The 24,057-nt window shown below is 42.1% G+C and overlaps 1 protein-coding gene across 1 annotated transcript; it reads left to right on the top strand.

Moving 5' to 3' along the window:
* Positions 1 to 4,773: 4,773 nt before the first annotated feature.
* Positions 4,774 to 5,739, top strand: LOC131830229 (olfactory receptor 10AC1). Its single transcript, XM_059172559.1, has one exon. The coding sequence runs from the start codon at positions 4,774 to 4,776 to the stop codon at positions 5,737 to 5,739; it is 966 nt and encodes a 321-aa protein (XP_059028542.1).
* The last annotated feature ends 18,318 nt before the right edge of the window (positions 5,740 to 24,057 follow it).

Raw genomic sequence — 24,057 nt, 5'->3', positions numbered from 1 at the left:
ACAAGCTATCTTACCAAATTTAATCATCAAGGACTCCGTTGGTGCCTTATCTTGTATAAGACAGTGTTATAAGACAGAGAGGCAGAAACAGCATGTCCTCTCTTTGCTGTGGCAAAAGAGACACACGTCCCAGGGCTCGAGGCTTAGATTGTGAATGGTTGCAGAAGAAAGCACGAGTGAAATCTCTACATCCAGAGATGATATTTAGCTCCTCTGAGTAAAGAAGTTACCAACTGATGAGGAAAAAAACCAAAAACACTAAAAGATATGTTTGTGTGATAGAACAAGAAAATGGTAAATGCATTTTAATTCAAAGGATTTTATTCCAGAAAACAAAGCTAAACTTAAAATACATAACAATGCAATTTATATGTAAATTTATGAGTTTCAAGCTAATTGTCCTAAACCAAGGACAAGGCTTATGCCATAGAGGGAAAAGGAGTCCCTACAGTAATCATAGCTGCTAGATGCAGACAGTGCCCAGAGGCTGACACAATACTGTAGAAGTTGGTTTATAATAATGATACAATGAATAACCACCTCTTGCTGCCCACTCTGTGCCTGGCACTGTGTTGTGGGCTTCCTTTGCAGTGTGCCTATTTCTCACTACAGCCCTATGAATTAGACACTGTTATCTCTATTTAGATGTAAAGAGACTGAGGATCAGGGAGACAGAGGTAATGTGGCCGGTGAGTGGCTGCAACAGGGTCTGCACCTACAGATGTCTTCTTCCATAGTCTGTACTATGAAAAAGTACAGTTTTAGAAAAGCAGTAGGAAACCTAACAGGGAAATAAATAAATAAATAAATAACAGTAGAAGGAGAAAGGGAGAGTGATGATGATGATGGTGATAGACTGATATGTAGATAGGCAGACAGACTTACATACATCTATGTCTACTTATTTCCTCATGAGTTTCCTAAAGCCAGAATGCTATGTACACCCTGCTTCTAGGACCCCAAAAAGACAGAGAAGGCACCAAGTAGGAAAGCACCTGAAAGGTTAAAATCAAGAGAGGAGAGGTTTGCTTGGTAGCCCATCAATACTGAAAAAGAGAGATAAGAGAAAAATGCTTTTCAGGCTTTTTGTGCACAGCGTTCTGAGCTAGTATCTCACGGAACCCACACAACATCCCTCCTTTGTTAACCTCAGCTGACAGTGAGGAGGCAAGCCTTTGGAAGTGTTAACTAACTTGTCCTCACCCCAAGTCAAACTCAGCAAATAACAAAGCAAAAATTTACACTGGGGAGACTCTTCCTTATTTCACAGAGGATTTAGAAAAGGAAAAAACAAAAACAAAAAACTTTTTGAATATATAGTATGTATTTTTCCTTAAAGGAAGCACTGGAAAAAAACAGATGCCAGAACAATTTGTATCAATTCATAGACCAGAGGCCCATGACAGATTATTATATCAAGCTAGGGAAATACATGCATATTTATAATTTTCTATATTTAAGTCCATGGGAGACAATGATCTGATTTTTCTGTGACCTCTCCTGTGGTGCCTTTGTAAACAATAATACTAGATCGATGGGCTTGGGTCTACTCTGGAAGACAATGCTGGCAGAAACAGAACTATTAACCAGGAGTTGTAAGACCTAGGCTCTGGCCTTGCCCTGCTGCCAACAGACAGCAGTGAGACCCTAGGCTGGTTAGGTGACCTCTCTGGTCCTCACCCTCTATAACAGGAGGATATGGACCTTTGACCTCTTAGCTCCAGTCCAGTTCCAGATTCTATGGAATCCTCACAACCCAGAGGGGCCTGACCTGTCTGCCTCTCAATCTCTCACTGTCCAACCTCTTTTTAGAAGTGCTTTGATTGACTATTAAAATGACTCTTCAAAACATCATTATTACAGATCATTTTCATTATTCTGCACAGCAAAAATCAGATCTCAGATCTGTATCCCAAGCCCAGTGAGGCTTCCAGCCACATCCAGATGTCCTGGGCCACCAGCCAGCCATGCTCTGTGGAGCCTTATACAATCAGGAAAGCAGATCAGCCAGAACAGTAACAATACCAGCGATGAATGTCAAAGCTAAGGAGAAATTATTTTTAGATTTGTTATCTGAGGTTATCTATATTACTGCTCGCATCGACATGTCCTCAAGAGAAATGTCAGCAAAGGGAAATCTGAGGACAGAAATGCCTAGGAGAGTGTAGGCAATTTCCAGGCAAGGGACAGTGGGAGATATGGGGAAAGGGGTAGGGTGTGTCTTATGTGTAGAGGATTTTTTTTAGGAGAGGTATAAATATGGAAGACTGTGTAGTGGATAAGACCATGAACTATGAGAGGTTAGGTTGTTTGAGCATAAAGCGTGCCATTAGCACTAACCAGCTACATGACATTTAATTCCTTTAGGCCTCAATTTACTTGTTGGTGAGATGGAGCTGCTAAGAGTTCACCTACCTCATGAGGAGCCTAAGAGTGATGAGGATTAAGTCACTAGGATTGAGTGAGTTAAATGTATAAAGTCCTTCTGAGCACGGACCTACCAGTCTCTTACAAGTAGCAGTTATTGTCGGTGTTATTAATCACCTGGAAATGAGAATATCTGCCCTTCTGCCCCTGGGGAGAAAGGTGGCTCACACAGGCCTTGTAGTGTTTTCCCTCTATAGCTTCTACTAGGTTGGAGCTGGACTTTCAATCAAATCATTGAAGTTTGGAAAGTGTCTCTTCCCCAACCCCCATCCAGCCCCTGGATAAAAGACATTTCTAACATACATTCCTAGGGTTTATGATAAATGCTCCTAAATATACTAAACTAAGTAGAAACATTCCTCAGTGGACATTTGATTGGATTGACCTACCTGGCTTGCTTTCCACAGCCTTGTTTGTAAAGCATGACACATCTTGAGTCTGTAGTTACTGGTGTCCCCGCCCAACCTTTCTTGTCATTTCTGTGCAGTGCGAACATGAAGGAAAAAGAACTGGATTGCTTCTGTCTCTCTGGCCCCCTCCCTGCTTCTTTAAGGAGATGAAAAGAAGGAAGTAGAGAAAGGGCAAGCCGAGGCAGAGTGAAGAGGGCCGCGGTGGGTCCTTCTGCAGTTTCACCCGGCCTGAGTCTCCAGGACAGCCAGGCTTCTCCCTCTTGTCCCCACCTACAGCTACAACACTCAAAACTTGACACCTGACACTTGGCAAGGAAGAGGCACCCAACACAGGTTTGTTAAATTGGCTTACAGATAAATACCAGCCAAAACAAACAAACCAACAACAACAAATGTGAAGGCTCTCAAATAGTTGGGACACGACTCCCCTCTTTGCACCCGCGCGAAACCCCACCCAGCTCCTCCTCTGGAAGACTCCAAACTTGTGTTTGAAGGTGCTCCCCTCAGATGACAAGAAAGAGCATGGAATGATACTGAAATATATAAACCACCAGATTTCTCCTCTCAGAAAGGAGCATTAGATAGCAAAAATCAAGCTCTTCCCACTCCTTCAGTTCTTCCACTGATTTACGTGTTGTCCTTAAACTGGCTTTATTGCTCTTGCATTCTATGCTATAATAACCATGTACAGATACCACTTCCAACATCGGTCATCAACAGTGACTCAGAGGCACTAAGAACAAATAACAGTTGAGCTTACATTAAAGTTAATAAAAAAGAGATAAGGAAATAAAAAGAGATGTCATTAATAACTACTGGAAAGTCAAACACCATCCTCCAATTTGCTTCAAAGTCCTTATCAGCTCATGTTCCCCACTGCAGAGGTTTGCCACAATTGCAGCCAACCTACATGCTCTCAAAGTTTTCCAAATGTTGCCTGCAAATGAGTCACCGGGTAATGCTGAGAAAGAAACTGCATTCAGTCAGCAAATTTGGAATGTACTGCTAACTCTGAAAGGCAAGTTAGAACAGATACGCATCACTTTTTCTCATGTTGAGAGAATATTAATAAAAATGTTAGGGACATTTTGTTCCTGATGCACCTAGAGAGACCTTCCCACTACTCGTTCCCTGCTGCCTGAGTGTCTGCCTCAGCACCTGGAACGGAACTGGGTCTCTATTTAAGGCTAAATCAATACAGATTGACCAACTCATCCCAGGGACCTTTTTTTTTTTTTTTTTTTTGGCTACTTATGGGATCATGGGAAGTTCTACTTCAGCCTCAGGAATGCAGATTCTGTTCCTAGCTTTCTGTGAGTGGTTAAGCCTTCCCTAGACATGTCCTACCAGCTTTATTTTCCTTTGTAAAATCATGAGGTTGTATGAGATTATCACTAAGGTCTTCATCTGTATCTTGTTTTTGTGATTTTGTGACACACCACAGAAAGCAGCTCAAAGTGATAGAGTAGGGCAGGGAGGAGGAAACAGAAACAGGGCGTAAAGACACACTCGCTGCCTTGAGGAGCTGAGGCTGAGAGCAGCGTAATACTCCTGGCAATACAGGACCCAACAAATAACAACTCAGGTCTGAAGGCAGGGAATCCTTTGTAAGTGGAGGTCAAGAGTGATACACTGTAAGGAAAGGGCCCAAATTTAAGGCTTCTTTGGAAAAAGCATGTTGAGAATTCTAGTCCAGGAGGCAGGCAAAACTACGTAAGTTAATAAAAGGCCGACACGACGTGTGTGGGGGTGGGAAGGAGTGTCAGGGCGGCTGGTAATGCACCTGGGAGCCATACCCCCTCTCTGCAGCCACTACTTCCTCCCACCCTCTAAATTCCATCTAGCCTTTCCTCACCAGTGGGGCAGAGGAGCTATACCCTCAAGCTCTCCCTGTCCCCATTTCTTTCCCTACAGGTACCTCTGGGCAAGCCAGTGCATGGACAGCTCCAGCAATGCCACCATGCCCTGTGGCTTTCTCCTTCAGGGCTTCTCTGAGTTCCCGCACCTGAGGCCGGTGCTCTTCTTGCTGCTGCTGGCTGTGCACCTAGCCACCCTGGGCGGGAACCTGCTCATCCTTGTGGCCGTGGCATCAGTGCCCAGCCGGCCGCCCATGCTGCTCTTCCTGTGCCAGCTGTCAGCCATCGAGCTCTGTTACACTCTGGTGGTGGTGCCCCGCTCCCTGGCCGACCTGGCCGCACCAGGCCCTGGCAGGGGCAGCCCCATCTCCTTTCTGGGCTGCGCTGTTCAGATGCAGATGTTCGTGGCTCTGGGTGGGGCTGAGTGCTTCCTGTTGGCCACCATGGCCTACGATCGCTATGTAGCTATTTGCCACCCGCTGCGTTACACCTCAGTAGTGACCCCAGGGCTATGCACAAGGCTGGCCCTGGCCTGTTGCCTTGGGGGACTGGCAGTATCCGTGGGGCTCACAGTGGCTGTCTTCCACCTGCCCTTCTGTGGCTCCCGCCTGCTGGTGCATTTCTTCTGCGACATCACGGCACTGTTGGACCTGGCTTGCACACGGAGCTACGTTGATGAGCTTCCCCTGCTGGGCGCCTGCCTGGTGCTCCTGCTGCTGCCCTCACTGCTCATCCTGTCCTCCTACGGCGCCATCGCTGCCGCCTTGCACCGCCTGCGCTCCCCTGGGGGTCGGCGCAAGGCTGCCTCCACCTGCGCCTCGCACCTGGCTGTCACCTTCTTACACTATGGCTGTGCCACCTTCATGTACGTGCGGCCCAAGTCCAGCTACTCCCCGCGACGGGACCGCACACTTGCACTTGTCTACACCAATGTCACGCCACTATTGTACCCACTCATCTACAGCCTGCGCAACCGTGAAATCACTGCTGCCATCCGCAGGGTGCTGGGGCGTGGGCGGCAGGGACAAGGTCTGCGTGGGCCCTGACAGCAGGCAGGGTACCAGGCCAGAGGGGGCAGCTCTGCTCCCTAAAGTTTTCTCTGTCAGGAGGTGTCTGTGTCAGGAACGCCACCAGGGGGGACTCAATGACTAGAAACCTGTAAAAGTGTCCACAAAAGAAGAGTCTCCCAGCAGGTGATCCATCCTCCATCCCCTCCTTTGAGGAATGGCCAAAGACAGTGAGGTATAGACCCTAGACCTAAAGACAGTGGCCCCATCAGCACTTGCTGGTTCTCGCCATGCACTGGGCCCTGTGCAGGGTGATGGGCTCACAGTGATGAAGAAGGCACAACTCTTGGCCACTGGGGCTCACAGATGGGAGCAGAACGGGTGAAGAGGCAATGGATAGAACGGCTCCTGAGGAGGAGTCTCTGTGGTAGACTTTTTGAGAGGAGAGGGAGTCAGGGAAAACCTCCTGTGAAACAAGGGTGACTAAGTGGATTACTAGAAGTTGAGTAGAGGCCAATCAGAAGAGGAGGGTAAAGAATGGTCGAAGCTACAAGGGTCCAACAGGGGCGGGGACATTGGGGGAAAGACCCTGTAAACAGCGGAAAGAAGTGAATTCCCAGAGTGAGCTGTTGACTGGCGGTTCCTGTGTCCTCCCTCTGGCCACGGTATGGAGAAGGACCCAGGCCTGTGGAGGCCTGTCTGGGGAGCTCCGCCCTATTACAGGAGAAAGGTGACGGAGTGTGGACAAGGTGATGGAGTCTGGACCAGAGGACTGACACATGGGATTAGGGACATGGAGTCAAGAGATATGCCCGACGTGCAAACTACAGAACCTTGACTGGATATGGAGGCGTGAAAGAAAAGGGAGTTAAGGAGCACTTCTAATCCGGGTCACTAGGAACGTGGTGGTGCCATTTGATAAAAAAGAGAACACAGGAGCAGGAGCAAGTTGGAAAGGTGGTGATGGAGGCTTCTGGGTTGAACTTGTGGGGCTGAAATGCTGCCAGGACAAACCTGTGAAGATGCTGATTGAGGCAGATCCGGTAATCCAGAACACAGGCTCCAGAGAAGGGTAGACTTGGGTTTACAGATGTACACTGGGACCATGAACTAGGTGATGTCACTCACCAAAATGTTAATAACTGTTCCCTATGAGATTATGGATCATTTTTATTTTCTTGACTGTATATTTCCAGATTTCTCCTAATCATTCTCAATGGATGTTACTTTTATACAGAAACAACTGTTACTTAAGAACAAGCATTTTGGGGGCCTGTTCATTGAATCATAGAGACTTCTTACCCTCCATCATGGAGATAAAGGCCTGCACCCGCTTGGCTAAAAAGTGTCTCCTCACTAACAGTTCAGGAGTAGAGAGCAACTAGAGTAAGCTTTGCAGGGACAGGTCCAGTGTGTGGTACAGGGTAGAAATGTACCAAGGAACTTTAATCCACCCATGGTCTGCAGGAAATATTGCTGTCATAGAAACAGAGAGGAGACACTGAAAGGAAGAATTACTAATTTAGAATTAATTACTAAAGAATAACTAATCTACATTATGATGTAAAACCAACAAAAAAGATAAAGTCCCTTGATGTGACTGTTTCTAAACAATGTTACATTCGAATATCTTGGCATAATAAAGGGGACAAACAGGCACAAAATCTTAAGTACAAATGTTAGGGTACACTGGGAAAATCCCAGAAGCTACTCATTTATCCATATGTGTAATAAATAGTTGTTTATTGAGTGATGGTTCCATGCCTAGAACTTGACAGTTAAGGATTCAACTGTGATCAAAATGCCAAGGATTTTGAGCACCTCAACCCAAATTACTCAAGGAATGAAGATGAAGCCCATGTGTAATTTGAAATCTATAGGGGACTCAGGCAAATAAATAGGCATTGCACTATTATGTGACAGGTACCATGATGGGAAAAATACATGACCCTGTGGGAAGAAATTAGCCTAGAGGTGGGGTGGTAGGGGCATCAGAAAAAGGTTATGATTAAGTGATGTGTTAGGACCTCAGTGCAAGAAGGGATAGCTGAGCCAAACAAAGACAGCTGGGGAAGGAACATCCAGGCAGAGGAAAAGCATGTGCAAATGCACCAAGTCAAAAGAGACCATTATACATTCCAGGAGCTTATTAATGGGACTGACTCTAATTGGTGAAAATGGGTGGTTGGAGGGCTAAGTATTTCAAGTATTAAGAGATTATGCTAGAGGCACTGGAGTACACAAGCCTTCAAGCCATACTAAAAGTTTGGGCTTCACTCTAAAGAAAAAAAGAGGAGAAAAGAGAAGGGGTGGGTGGGCAGAGAAGAGGAAAAGAAGGAAAAGCAGTTAAAGATGTTCAAAGGGGAAAGTGATATGATCCAATCTGAACACTGGCTACTGTGGTAAGAAGGAACTGGGAAGGACATGACAAAAAATATATTTTCTAGGAAGCCTAGATAGAAGTACAGGTTGGAGATAATGTTGGCCCATTTTAGGCAAGTGGTACTAGAAATGGAGGGCAGTGAGCAGGGGAGAGAAAGATTTAGAAGGTAGCTATAGCAGAACTTAATGCAAATTGCTTAGGGATAAGAAAGAAAGAGGAGTCAGGGATGACACAGATTACCCGGAGAAGATGGCAGAACGGGCCCCCTGAGATGGAGCGCAAAGGAAGAATAACTAGGTTGAGGGCCGGACAAGGTAGAGAAGGTGAATTCAGTATGGATAATGTTGACATGGGGTGTGGAGCTATATGGTTGGCAGGTGGGTATAAGTGAGGAGAATGGGGGCTAGAGAAACATATTTGGAATTCACCGGCTTAGTCTCAACTGACACAGCTGCGAAGAACAGAAGAGACAGGAGGATCAGAGCAGTTCCAACAAAAGGACTGTGAGGAACAGCAGCACTGAAGGGTGGACTGACTGAGCATGACACAAAACATATAATTTGTTAACTAGATGTAAAACAGCTTGATTCATGGGACACTACCTTAAACAAAATGAAACAAGAGATGAACTTCCATACTTAACATATGGAAGAGGCCCATTTCATAAATGCAGAAGGAATTCTTGCCAACTGGTAAGAAAAAGATGAAGAATCACAAAGAAGAAATGGGCAAAGAAAAAGAGAAGCAAGTGGTTTTTACTCATAGGAAAAGAATTTTTACCTCATTCTTCAGAAAAGTTCAAAATAAAATTTTAAAATGCTATTTGGAGCATTTATTTAGATGATACTCGAAGGGCAAACACACAACTTAAGGGTGAAATATGGACTCCCATACCTTGTTGCTGAAAGTACACATTTGTTCAATTCTATAGAGGGCAACTGGGCACATCAATTAAATATTAATTAGAATTAAAGGCACATATCATTTGTTCCTATCACTCTACTTCCCGGGTATGTCCTTACCAATGTATCTGTCTTATGGGCAAATATGTATGTTCAGAAATATTCCTGTCAAAATTGCTTGGATCAGCAAAAAAAAAATTTTTTTATTTAAATAATAATATGTGACCAGTTAAGTACATTATGGTTTATCCATTTAATGGAATCCTATACAGTTGCCGAAAAGAAAAAGCAGTTTAATCAGTGACAGACATGAAGCCATCTCTTATGTGTTGTCAAGTGAAAAAGCAAGGTATACAGCAATAGTATACATTGCAGTCATCCTTGATTCTGGCCTTTTTACTTGTGATTTCCACTCCTGTGCTCTTCCCTCCATTTTCAGAGACTGGCTCTTTGTCATTCAGATGCTGTCTGGACTCAAATACTAATTCCTTGTAGAAGGCTTCACTGATTGTACCATATAATATTGCCTCTCTGTCTTCCATCACATTATCATGCTTTAATTTCTAATCATCTCTCATTATTTGAAATGATGTTTCTTTCTTTTTAATGTTTTAATTACCTGTCCCTCCCAGCAGAATATAAACTCTATGAAAATGGGTCTGTTCACCACAGTATTTCCTGTTCCTAGACAGTGTCTGGCATGTTTAGCTTCTAGTACATTGTTGAATAAAAGAGTGAATAAGTCAGTGTTACAGTATAATAGCATTCATTTATAAAAACACATAGAATGCGTGTATGTACATATCACGTGTCTGTATATGTCCTGTATGTTTTACATATACATACATATTGTAACCAAATTAAAAGTCTGGGGAGCTGGAGCATAGGGTGAGACAGACCTTTACTCTTCATTGAATACCCTTCTTGCATACATATACTTATTCAACAAATGGTTTCAAAATAAAAATAAAAGCTAGGCAGAGAAGGCAGAATGCACAGAAAAGTTTGTTTGTTTGTTTGTTTGTTTGTTTTTTTAAAGAGCAAGCAGGAGAGTAGAAGAGAATCAGAGTGCGGCATCATGAAACTCAAGGAAAGAGCATTTCAAGGATGGAGTGGTTAACAGTGCCAAATGATACTACTATTTCTAGAATAACATGGTACTGACACCAGAAATATCTTTAAGGATGTCTAATCCAGCCCAGAAGGCACCAAATTCACCTGTACAAACCTCAGCAAAGGCCTCAGCACATGCAAGTCCTGGAAGGCAAGCAACAAACCCCACATCTAGAAATGCCATCTACTCAGGGATCGTGCAATGTCTCCCAGGCCTCAGTCAACATGGAAGAAATATGGAGAACCAAATCAAACCATGTTTAATCGCCTGCTGGAATGGGAAGTAAAATTGGATTTCAAATGCTTCAAGATTTGTACCTGGGATTTTTTTTTTTCATCAGATACCGTAAGGTAACAGACAGAGAGACAACTAGCCCTTGACAGTAGGAGTTTATTAGTTACAATTCCCAAGAGAAGGGATGCATCACACCATGAAGGACCACTTGGGGAGGCATGGGTCAGTCGGGAGGCAGAAAGAAGGGAAAGCAGGGCCTTGAGACTTTCTTGTGATTTCTGTGGGAAGGAATGGGCAAAGCAAAGTAGGAAAGCTTGAGCTTTCCTTATCCAAGTTTAATTGGATAGTTTGAATAATTTCAGGGGGCTCTGGGATATCAGAGGGGTCTCTAGCTGTCTGGTTTAGCTGACCTGGCCCTGGGGTACAGGGCAGGCAACTTGCTGGTTTGGTACAGGAAGAGTCAGATGAAGGGGGTAGTTGAGGATATGGGTTCAGAACTGGTCAGTTTGCATATGAAAGGCACAGTCACAGGAAGCTGGTTTGGTATCTCAAGGAATTAGCTAGCTCTGGGAGGGGCAGGAGGCCTATCCTCAACCAGCAAGGCCCCCAAGATATCAGAACATAAAGTATAGAAAATAAAAGACACAGACTCTAAGACAGCATGTGTAGCTTCTCAAATACAGATCTGTGAGCACTTAGAACTGCTGAAGAAGCTCTCACAGCTCTTCACGTTGGTGCCACTGGAATTTTAACAGATTTAGACTCAGCCAGAAATTATCCTCCATCCACAATACATCGATTTCAGTGGGTCCCTCACTTGGCTGCACACTGAAATCACTGGAAGTCCTTTAAAAATACTGCTGTCTGGAACCAAATACTAGGGATTCTGACTGAATTGATCTTATGAAGGTCAGGCATTGGAATTTTTAAAAGCTGCCCCCTAGGTAATTGTGAGGTGCAGCGAAGATTGAGAACTCCTGCTCCTCAGTATGAGAGACTCCAGCCCTTCAGAGAGGTTGTCCCTCCTCACTTAAATGTAATCCTTCCACCTGAGTTCCAGGTCCCATTTCAAACACTCATACATTTCTTACTGCTACTCTCTGCCACGGCTTGAACTCGAGCATATAAACATCTTTAAGATAGGAAAATTCCCACTTCTCTGATGGCACGAGGTCTTATCCTTGAAGTGGACAGTTCTAAGTGAGGGGAGGTGGCTAGATCACTAAGAATCACAGTTTGCTGTCAGTGAACACTTCCACAAGCTAGGCCGATACCAGGACAAGCAGGTTAGAAGGGGCAGAGGGGAGAGAATTAGAATGTGGTCATGCAGACCGGATAAAGGAAGGTGACGTAAACATGGAAGATGCTGATTTACCTTTATGAAATTCCTCTGCATATGAAACTGTTTCCTACATCTAGTTTTAAGGCCCACTTACAGAACTAATACTTGTGTAGCCCTGTGGGGGCCACAAGTCTTCAAGAAATTTGAGACATAGATAACAGTTTAGCCATTCTATTAATGACTTAAATCTTTACCTAGAGTTTCTGACATTCCAGTTCCACATGGTAGACAACTAAGATGTCTGTGCCTCCTGACAATGGGTACAAGCACCTTATTCATCTCATAATGAGAGGAAAAGGCCTCATAACCATATAATCTTCCTTAATCATCAGGTATTGCCATCCACTATAGGGTCAGTTTCCTCTTCTGGCTGTTGCTGGCATGTTAGTCTTAGGGCCTTATCGCAGACGTCCAGATAGCCTCCAAACTTCAGCTGCTCCCTAAAGGAGGTCACTACCCTTGTGGGAAACATCAAAGGAAATGAGCTTAATCCATTCTGTCATTACAAATAAACACATATCCATGAAGAGGAAAGTAAAGCCCTTCACCAGAGCATTCCTGGAACATGGCAGCTATAGAGGCAAGGTAGACCCTCTTGGAGAAAAGTGGCAGTGCTATGACCATCACTGGGACATTGTGCCAGGCTACTTAGGTCTGAATTCCGGGCCCCTGAATTCCTAACTGTGACCTTGGACAAGTTACTCTAACCTCCCTGGACCTGTGAGTCTTCACTGGATAATCTGGAATTGACATTAATACCTGTCTCATATCACCTGTTGTAAAAATTAAAGTTAATACAGGAAATGTGCTAAAACAGTATCTGGCATTAAAGCATCATTAATGGGGGATATTTTCTGATGGGCAGGACTGAACACTGAAGTCCCAAAGTTATTCTAGGCAAAGAACATGTGTACCCCTACACCTCAAGCCCTATACCCTGAAATGGCATACATACATTAGAGGAAAGAGGGTGTATATGTAGTAGAGCATGGGCAAGGGGGTTGCTAGTTGGGATTACAGGAAAAGGAGAAAGCAGGCTGCGTTCTACCCTTTTCACCTCTACTTGGGTATTTCTTGGGTAGGTCTGTCTACAAGCTCTTGTATATTTGCTCTCATTTTTTGTCATTGTTTTTCCTGGATGAACTGAGGATCCCAAGGTGGTTGCAGTTTTTGTTTTTCTGGACTGCTTTCTGCCTCTCTCCTTACCTAACAAGGGAGTTCTGAGGTAAGAAGCCTAGTAAAGTGAAATCTCTGAAAAGACTGAGACCTGGCTTATGGATTGAGGTTGAGATCAACAGGTAGATCAGTAAGCATTTTGGTTGCACTAAAAAAATAATAACAATCCACTATTGTAATTTAAGCAATTTAAGCAAAAAAAAAAAAAATTGTTTGTTATGGCTATTAAAAGACCTGTAGAATCCCTAGGAGGGCTGTAAAGTTGGGTATGTTGTCAGTGAAGCCAGGAACCTACATACTCCACCCAGCAGAGTGCTTTGGTGAAGACTGCAAGCCTCTGCTTCTAGGACAGACCATGTATGATGCTGGGCACTGGATACCAGACATGTCCTGAGAACCTGTATCCTTCCATCATCTCCTTCTCTACATGGGATGCCTGCTTCTTCACACTGCTCTTTCCAGAAACAAACTAATACATGGGCATCTGGCTGAGGAAGCCTAGGCTATGGGGAAAGAGGTAGCTATAATGGGCAGAGGGATTTCAAGGAAAAAAATCAAAAGACATTTAGGGTGATTTTTAGAAAGACATATGAGGTTGCCCCACTTCCTCAATTTATCACACTCTACAGTGAAATCAATAACCTTTCCATGCACTGGGATTTACAGTTCATGTGGTGGATGCAACCTTAGAAAAGGAAGTCTAAGGAGTTTCAGTTATGGTGTGATTATGTTTGCAAAATATGGGCTTATTTCAGCTTTGTCTAATGTCACTTCTAAAACTGAAACCAACTTATCATCGATAAAAATGTTTTTGCTGCATGGGTAGTTAAAATTAAAATCTTCAGCAGAATAAATTCACACTTAACTATTTAAAAAAATATTTACCTATGATATTCCTGGCAATTTACATCTTCAGGTGGTGTATCATGCTATAAATTACATTTTCCTAAAAGGACAGTATTATCAGCAGATAATTCTCTATCCAAAAATTGTCACTAAATTAGTCCTCTATGTGGCCAAAAATAGATCATAAAATAAAAATAAATAAAACAATTAATTAATTAAAAATAAGTAAAATAATTTACTTATAAATTTTTATAATTCATAATTTTATTATTATATAGGATGCATAATATGCACATTTTATAATTTAGTATATTCTATATAATATAATAAATAAAAAATTTAAAAGATAAATAATAATAAAAATAAAAAACAAACTTTCTAAACAATTTGATGTGGTGAAATAAATATTCTAAAGTCTTATAAAATGGGTATAAACCATCCCTAATTTGAATGCAAGGCTCCCAATCATAAAATGCACATATAGATAATCTTAAAAACATAACTTATGTGACATACTTTATTTTTAAAAATAATATGCTAGCTTTAATAGTCTTGTTGTTTTTCTTGGAAAGAAATTTGGAGTAAATATTTGGACAATCTAGGTATCTTAAAATTGCTTGTCAAGGGTTTCAAAATAGGTATCTTTTTTTTTCTTTAAATGAGTATCTTTTTTGTAAGCAGAAGCCTTCAAAATCATTCCACTGATCTTATTGCTACTTCAAACTGATAGTATAGGATTTTAAACATGTTTGATGGTAATAATGATTTTATCACTGCTCCCACTAGATTCTTAAAAGAGCCAACCTACATCCATCAATAGAAGGACAGATAAAGAAGATATGAGGTAGATATAATGGAATGTTACTCAGTCATGAAAAAGAATGAAAAAAAAAAAAAGAATGAGATCTTGACATTTGAGACAACATGGGTATACTGAGAAGTTTATGCTATGAAATAAGTCAGAGAAAGACAAATACCATATGATTTCACCTATATGTGGAATCTAAAAATAAAAAAAATTAAGAAACAAAAAAGCAGAAACAGATCCATAAATACAGAGAACAAAATGATGGGGGGGATGGACAAAAATGAGTAGAGAGCGGGAGGTACGGGCTTTCAGTTATGGAATGAATAAGTCTTGGGGATGAGAGGTACCCCACAGGGAACATAGTGCTATTGTAATAGCATTGTTTGGTGACAGATGGTGGCTACACTTGTGGTGAAAAAAGTATAATGTATAGAGCTGTGGAATCACAACAGTGAACACCTGAAACTGCATAACATGGTGTGTCAACTATACTTCAATTTAAAAAGAAAAGAATAGACTTTTCCTAGATGGTTAGATTTGGCCATTAATAAATGCAAAGAGCCAATCTAATGTAGGCTGGAGTCAGAACCCTTGGAGTAAGATTTAGGAAATATTTAACCTTGGAAAAATTTATATAGCCCAATTCAGCCTCGATTTCTCCTTCCCCAGTGAGATAGTGCTGATGAAATTCCTTAAAAATAATTAAACACAATGCAAATGAAGTTTTTTTCCTTTTCTATGATGAAGAGAAGTTGAACCCCCATCTGCAAGTACAGATCAGAAAAGTCAGGTGACTTTCTTATGGCAGCTGAGGGAATTCCTTTGGATTTTTTTCGCCCACTGGACTTGGAGATAGATGGAGAGAGGGAAGACGTCTATAAGGCAGTTTCTAAGACAGACCCTTCCATCTCCACCCTTTATGACACCAGCAGTAAGTTCACTGTTAATAGGAGCAGGGGCGAGATGATAAGGGGTTCTTATCTCTGTGGATAGCTTCTGGACCCATATTTGCTCTTTGATAATCATTCCCAGCCCCTATACTCATTTTCTTTTATAACTTCCCTGATGCCTCAGTGTCCCCATACCCACCTCACCTGGCTGGAAGAAGGCTTCCTGAGCTGGAATCTAGCCTCTGCTTGTGGGCTAGACCCAGCTGCCCTCCACAGCTCCATGGGCCAGGAGTTCTGAAGCTTTCTGCACTTAATGCAAAGTTTGAGGGGTAACAAAACCATGGAAGCCATGGAAGCTTCTAAAAAGATACTTCCAAAATGTCTCACAAAATTCCCAAATCAGCATAAAACACTTTGATTTTGATGCAGAGAACTGTTGGAACAGCTTGTATTTTGCAAAAGGGAAAACTAGAAAAAATTGAGTTTACAAGGCTCAACAGGATAGAAGTAAATGTATGAAGGAAAAATTTTACTTTCTATTTGTAGCACTAGTTTGACTAGCACCTCTCTTCTAAAGTGTTGGTGGTAATTTTTCACAGAGCTAGAACAAACAATCCTGAAATTTGTACAGAACTACAAAAGACCACAAATAGCCAAAGCAATCCTGAAAAAGCAAAGCAAAGCTGTAGACATCACATTTCTGGACTTCATGCTATATTACAAAACTGTAGTCACCAAGACAGTATGGTACTGGCACAAAAACAGACAAATCAAGTAATGAAATGGAAGAGAAAAGCCAGAAATTGACCTATAACTGTATGATTAACTAATCTTTGACAAGCAGAATAAAATATCCAATAGAAAAAAGGCAGTCTTTTCAACAAATGGTGCTGGAAAAATTGAACAACAACATGTAGAAGAATGAAACTGGACCAGTTTCTTACACCATACCCAAAAATAAATTCAAAGTGGATTAAAGACCTAAATGTGAGACAGGAATCCATCAAAATCCTAGAGAAGAACACAGGCAATAACCTCTTTGACCTTGGCCATAGCAACTTCTGCTAGATATATGCTGCCAGAAACAAAAGCAAAAATGAGCTATTGGGACTTCACTGAGATAAAAAGCTTCTAGGGGCACATGGGTAGCTCAGTCGATTAAATGTCTGCCTCCAGTTCAGGTCATGATCTCAGGGTCCTGAGATGGAGCCCCACGTTGAGATCCCTGCTCAATGGGGAGTCTGCTTCTCCCTCTCTTTTTGTCCCACCCCCCCCTTCATGTTCTCTCTTTCAAATAATTAAATTAAATCTTAAAAAAACAAAAAAAGATAAAAACCTTCCAGGCAGGGAAGAAAACAATCAACAAAATTAAAAGGCAGTTTACAAGAATGGGACAAGATATTTCCAAATGTCTTATCAGATAAAGAGCTAGTATCCAAAAAAAGACAGCCTCTTCAATAAATGGTGCTGGGAAAATTGGACAGCCACATGCAGAAAAATGAAATTGGACCATTTCCTTACACCACACACAAAAATAGACTCAAAATGGATGAAGGACCTCAATGTGCGAAAGGAATCCATCAAAATCCTTGAGGAGAACACAGGCAGCAACCTCTTCGACCTCTGCCGCAGCAACATCTTCCTAGGAACAACGCAAAAGGCAAGGGGAAAAATGAACTATTGGGATTTCATCAAGATCAAAAGCTTTTGCACAGCAAAGGAAACAGTTAACAAAATCAAAAGACAACTGACAGAATGGGAGAAGATATTTGCAAACGACATATCAGATAAAGGACTAGTGTCCAGAATCTATAAAGAACTTAGCAAACTCAACACCCAAAGAACAAATAATCCAATCAAGAAATGGGTAGAGGACATGAACAGACATTTCTGCAAAGAAGACATCCAGATGGCCAACAGACACATGAAAAAGTGCTCCATATCACTCGGCATCAGGGAAATACAAATCAAAACCACAATGCGATATCACCTCACACCAGTCAGAATGGCTAAAATCAACAAGTCAGGAAATGACAGATGCTGGCGAGGATGCGGAGAAAGGGGAACCCTCCTACACTGTTGGTGGGAATGCAAGCTGGTGCAGCCACTCTGGAAAACAGCATGGAGGTTCCTCAAAATGTTGAAAATAGAACTGCCCTATGACCCAGCAATTGCACTATTGGGTATTTACCCTAAAGATACAAACGTAGTGATCCAAAGGGGCACCCGAATGTTTATAGCAGCAATGTCCACAATAGCCAAACTATGGAAAGAACCTAGATGTCCATCAACAGATGAATGGATCAAGAAGATGTGGTATATATACACAATGGAATACTATGCAGCCATCAAAAGAAATGAAATCTTGCCATTTGCGACAACATGGATGGAACTAGAGCGTATCATGCTTAGCGAAATAAGTCAAGCAGAGAAAGACAACTATCATATGATCTCCCTGATATGAGGAAGTGGTGATGCAACATGGGGGCTTAAGTGGGTAGGAGAAGAATCAATGAAAGAAGATGGGATTGGGAGGGAGACAAACCATAAGTGACTCTTAATCTCACAAAACAAACTGAGGGTTGCTGGGGGGAGGGGGTTTGGGAGAAGGGAGTGGGATTATGGACATTGGGGAGGGTATGTGCTTTGGTGAGTGCTGTGAAGTGTGTAAACCTGGTGATTCACAGACCTGTACCCCTGGGGATAAAAATATATGTTTATAAAAAATAAAAAAATAAAGAGCTAGTATCCAAAATCAATAAAGAACTTATCAAACTCAACACCCAAGAAACAAATAATCTAGCCAATAAATGGGCAGAAGACATGAATAGACACTTTTCCAAAGACATCCAGATGGCTAATAGACACAAGAAAAGATGCTCAACATCACTCAGCATCAGGGAAATGCAAATCAAAACCACGATGAGCTAGCACCTCACCCTGTCAGAATGGCTAAAATTAACAACACGAGAAACAACAGATGTTTGTGAGTATGTGGAAAAGGGGGAAACTTCTTACACTGCTGTGGGAATGCAAACAGGTGCAGCTGCACTAGAAAACAGTATGAAGGTTCCTTAAAAGTTAAAAATAGAATACCCTGGAACCCAGAAATTGCACACAAGGTATTTACCTAAAAGATACAAAAATACAGATTAGACAGGGTACATGCACCCTGATATTTATAGCAGCCTTATCAACAATAGCCAAACTATGGAAAGAGCCTGAGTGTACACTGACTGATGAATGGATAAAGAAGATGTGGTGTGTGTATGTGTATATGTGTGTATGCATGTATATGTGTATGTATACATATACATACACATATACATACACACATACACACACACACAATGGAATATTACTCAGCCATCAAAAGAATGAAATCTTGCCATTTGCAGTGACATGGCTGGAGCTAGAGTGCATTATGCTAAGCAAAATAAGTCAGTCTGATAAAAACAAGTACCACGTGATTTCACTCATGTGGAATTTCGGAAACAAAAAAGATGAATATATGGGAAGGGAAAAGCAAAAGAGAGAAAGGGAAGTAAACCATAGGCTCTTAACAAACTGAAGGTGGAGTTGAGCGGGGAATGGGCTAAATGAGTGATGGGCATTAAAAAGGGCACTTGTTAGGATGAGCACAGGGTGTTATATGCAAGTGATGAATAACTAAATTCTACTTCTGAAGCCAATATTACTCTGTATGTTAACTAACTTGAGTTTAAATAAAAATTTGGAAGAAAAATTTAAAAATGAAGTGTTGGCAGTATTTCAAACATAAAAATACCTCACATTTGTGGGGGGTTCACCATAGACTAGACACTGTGCTCAGTGCTTTACATGGACTACCTCATTTAATCCTCATGAAAGCCCCACAGTCATGCAATGGCTGCCAGGTCCCAGCCAATAGTGAAAAAATGTGGAGAAACAACTCAAATCATGTTTAATTACCTGCTGGAGTGGAAGTAACACTGGCTTTCATTTTATCATTCTTTCCTTTTGACATCTGAGCAAACTGAGGCAACAGAGACTTTAACTTGTCCAATGTCATAAATGTACTGGAGGAGAGCCAAGATTTAAATGCATGCATTCAGAGTTTAGAACTTATGCCTTTAGTCACCAGGCATTAGTACCTCAGGCAGGCCACGGTCTGCTAAGTAAATAAAACAACCTTGGCTACACAGAGTCCATCCAAGCCCGAAACAGGTTTGATAGTCTTGGGAAAAGGTCATGGCCAAGATGGAATTCCAGGCTTCAAACCACAAGATCTCAAGTCTATCATATTCTGGAAACTAAGAAATGGTTAACTGAACATGCTGAATTCTCAGAGTATTAGCCAACTAACTTTATTCCTTTTGACCCCCATACTCTCAAACCTACACCATGGGGATAGTTCTTCCCCCATTCCTGAACCAAATCCACAACATGGAGCATTGATGCCCTGGCTCCTCTTGGAAAGTAAAAACTCTCCAGGTACTTTCAGTCCCCAAAATATTATTATTTCAGTATTAAAAGTAGCTTTTTATAAAGCTATAGCACAGACATGCCTGCACTCCACACTTACCACATGAAAGGCAGGAAGATCGGAGTCAGAAAAAGATGTGTTGATAGAAAGAAGAGTCAGCAGTGATATGAGGAAGCAGTCACGAGTCAAGGAAGGCAGGTGGCCTCTAAAAAAGGCAAGGAAAGTGTTCTCTTCTGAAGTCTCCAAGAGGAACAAGCCTTGCCAACAGCTTGACCTGAGCCCAGTAAAAAGGTTTTGGACTTCTGACACCCAGAACTATAAGATAATAAATTTGTTTTGTTTTAAACCACTAAATGTGTGGTCATTTATTTTAGCGGCAATAGGAATCTAATACAGATTCTCATCTCTTTCCTTATTCTTTCTCTTTCCTTATTCTTCAACCCGAGGTTCCCCTGCCATTAATTCACAATTAATAATGTTTCTGCTTTGTTCTCCGTACCTTGCCTTATCTTCTTGCATCTGACCTTCTGCCTCTCCATCTCTGTCCCTCAGACTGTGGACTCTGTTTGCAGAATTTTCTGACCATCTTGTCCCCCAATAGACAGTACAAGTTAGGAATTCTGCTTTCCTCAGAATAGGTGATTCCTCCGCCAGCCTTAGTTCACGTTGAGGGACACTTCTTGCTGCCTCAGTTGAGAAGGGGCTCTAGCATTTAGTGATAATATTGGGGATATCCAGGACCATCCCAGATAATCTCCCCATCTGAGAATTCTTAACTTAATCACTTAACTCCTCTGCCATAGAAGGTAAAATTCATAGGCTCCAGAGATCAGGATGTAGACATTAGTGGGGAGATGGGGGCATTATTTAGCCTACCACAGGACCCAAAGTGTTAAGGCAAAATTGAGGCAAATGTTTAGGCCTAGAAGTGAGTCAGCAGACTTCAAAGGAAAAAAACAAGTCAGTTTCCTCGTATAAAGGCCAGGAAGCAACCATATCTAAGAGTAGCAGGAAACACCCAGTCAGAAACATTTTCCCTGCTCCTTTTGAGTATAAAGAGATATGGTTTTGCTTAATTGGGACATGGAAAAGATTCTGAAGCAGAAAGATACTGCCTCCCCTTTTGCATATCTCTATGTAGAGAATTTCAGAAAGTCAGAGCATCGAGAGACCTCCGCATTCTTCCATTTGCAACCACATCATTTTAGAAAGGGAGGAATGGTGGAGGCAGTATGGTCTAGCAAAAAAAAGTGTAAGATTTGACATCAGACATATATTGATTCTCATCTGCACTGGTTCTTTACCAATTGTCCAGCTCTGGCCAGGTCTGTGTCTACCTGAATTTGACAGATTAATGTTTCCCTCTCTCATTCCTTAGGACACGGCACATACCCTGTCCCCAAGTTATGACCAACCCTGTATTAAGCAAGGGGAACTGAGAAGGGCCTCTCAAGTAGATTCAAACAGGGTCTTTTAGCAAAATATTTCACATACCTTTTGCTTAGTGATCACAATCTGATTATCATGTTGTTGCTTGGTCCTGCAGTCAGATATGTGTGGCTACATCCCTCCATCCCCTCCACCCATATGGTCCATAGGCCCAGTCAGTTGTAAACATGGAAGAACAGAATGGGACAGAATGGCTGGCAACCCAGGCCAAAGACCAAGAAGAAACTGTACTCTAGATCATAGCCGGGATGCATATGGAGCACAAAGACTAAAAGAGCTCATGGAGAGAGAAGTGAGGAGAATATCCTCAATGGAAACTGAGGGAGTTGAAAATGAAGATCCAACTTGTCCAGTGGGGGCAGGTATGATGAGCTGAACAGAGGACAGAAGAGGTACCTGATTCCTCCTGAAAGATGAGCACTATGTGAAAAAGAGTGGGTATAACAAATAATACTTTGGGATTATTAGTTTTTTTGTTTTTTGTATTTTTAAGAGGGGCAGAGGGAGAGGGAGACAGAATCTCAAGGAGACTCACACTCAGCATGGAGTCTGGTGTACTGGGGTGCATCCTACAACCCCGAGATCCTAACCTGAGCCAAAATCAAGAATCAGATACTTAATCAACTGAACCACCCAGGCACCCAGGTATATCAGATTAATATAGTTTAATCTTGATTAATTCTACACTCCTTATTGTCCTGAAGCACCCAAAGTCTTTGGATTTGAATTACCAAACTGAGATTTTAATAAACTAGGAGCACAGGGAATTCAGGAAAGGACATAGGGGACATCCCTGCATTCCTTAGAGGAGAAAAACCTTTCCCACTGACACAGGTATGGGAAGAAATAAAGGAAGAAAAAAAGTAATGGAAGCAGAAGTCTAATATATGTGTCCTGACCATATCTTTGAGGGACAAGTTCCCCGAGGATAGAGAAGTGATAGGTGAGGAGAGGGTCAAGAGTGGAAATACTTTCCTGATCCGCACTGGAGACCTGTCAAGACATGATTGTTCGAGGTGGCTCAGAAACTCCAAAGAGGTTAAGGGATTTCAGAGCTGCAGTGGAGGAGCACACCAAATACGTCAATCTGAGACATGTTCCTGGCAACTAGGTTGCAGGATATATGTCCCAATTCTGCATGCCTCCAATGTGGTATAGAATAAGACAACCTGCTAAGGGAGGATCAGCATTTTAGAAAGGAGGGGCAAAAAAAGTGAAGTTCCTTAGCTAGGGCCCCAGAAGGAATTGGAGTTGGTTCTTGGAGGTGGGTGGTGGTGGTGGTGGTGGTGGTGGTGGTGGTGGTGTGTGTGTGGGGAGGGGATCACATCAGAAAACCCTGATGGGGGACCATTTCAACACAAAGATTGCCACTGAGCCCTGACAATGCCACAGACTTCCAACAGTGATGTCAAGGGCAAGATCTAGATTCTCAACAGAAAGGCTATGTACATATTCATAGATAAGAGTAAATGCCCAACTGCAGAGAGGAGCACCAGTATGAGCATGAGGTAAGAGTGATTCTACACCCCCAACCCAAGTCCTGCCATATTCCATAGTATCAGTTTTCTCTTCTACACAAACGTCACCTCAAGAAAAGGAGAAAAAGAAATAAGCCATTCTGATCAAAGGTTAAATTTTGAATTAATTAAATATTTACTTGGAAAAATTATTTTAAGTTAAAAGAGACTGTACTGTAGGGAACTAAGATATTTTTAATTGGCATGCTATATTGTTTGCTTTTCCCCCCTTTCCATACTACCCATCAGGATGTAGACTTAGAGAGATAAGATCATTACTGAAAACAAGGAAGGTATATTTTCACTGAACATCCAAGAAGAATGTATTTACCCCATCTAAAGGAAAGCTGATCTTTTTTTTTTTTTTTTTTTTTTTGGCAAGTTGATCTTGAAATAAAGGTTGTCTGGACGTCCTGTGTGCTGTCAATCTATTAAGGAAAGACTTCTTTTCCAGAAAGGAGCTGTACTGTACCTGTCCAATGTCAATACACAGTAAGGAAATTATATAAAGTTCCAAGGAGATGGTTCTTTTTTTTTTTTTTAAGATTTTATTCATTTATCTGACAGACAGAGATCACAAGTAGGCAGAGACAGGCAGAGAGAGAGGAGGAAGCAGGCTCCCTGTTGAGCAGAAAGCCTGATGCTGGGGCACGATCCCAGGTCCCTGGGATCATGACCTGAGCCGAAGGCAGAGGCTTTAACCCACTGAGCCACCCAGGCGTCCCCAAGGAGATGCTTCTTATACAGTGCTTGGTACTCATTAAATATTAGTTGCCAAATCTTCCCTTTCTCATCGCATCTCCCCTCCCTCCAACTTAAGGGGTTTCCCCCAAGTTGCATATTTGCTTAGGCGCAGAGAAAAGATCAAAGCACAGAAATACCATTTAAGCAATTTTACTGGGGTGTCCCTAGGTGGCTCAATCAGTTAAGCAACCCACTTCTGATTCTGGCTCAGCTCATGACCTCCTAGGTCCTGGGATCAGGCCCACCTCAGGCTCCATGCTCAGTGGGGAGTCTGCTTGAGATTCTCTCCCTCTTCCTCTGCCCAACCCCCACTCAGGCAATAGAGTTCTTTCTCTCTCTCTAATAAATAAATCTTTAAAAAAATGTTTTGCTAGTGTGTAGAAAGATAGGACACTGAAGAGTATTCAGACCCTCTCATGACAGCTAATTAGTAATAAGCTGTGTATCCGAGGCTATTAAAACTGCCATCAAGTACAGCAGTCATCAG

The sequence above is a fragment of the Mustela lutreola genome, chromosome 4, assembly GCF_030435805.1.
Source record: "Mustela lutreola isolate mMusLut2 chromosome 4, mMusLut2.pri, whole genome shotgun sequence".
Lineage (NCBI taxonomy): Eukaryota > Metazoa > Chordata > Mammalia > Carnivora > Mustelidae > Mustela > Mustela lutreola.
This window is presented reverse-complemented; position numbering and strand designations above follow the sequence as displayed.

Bases quoted from the DNA above. Each gene is read 5' to 3' on its own strand.
- LOC131830229 (XM_059172559.1), top strand. From the start codon at position 4,774: ATGGACAGCTCCAGCAATGCCACCATGCCCTGTGGCTTTCTCCTTCAG.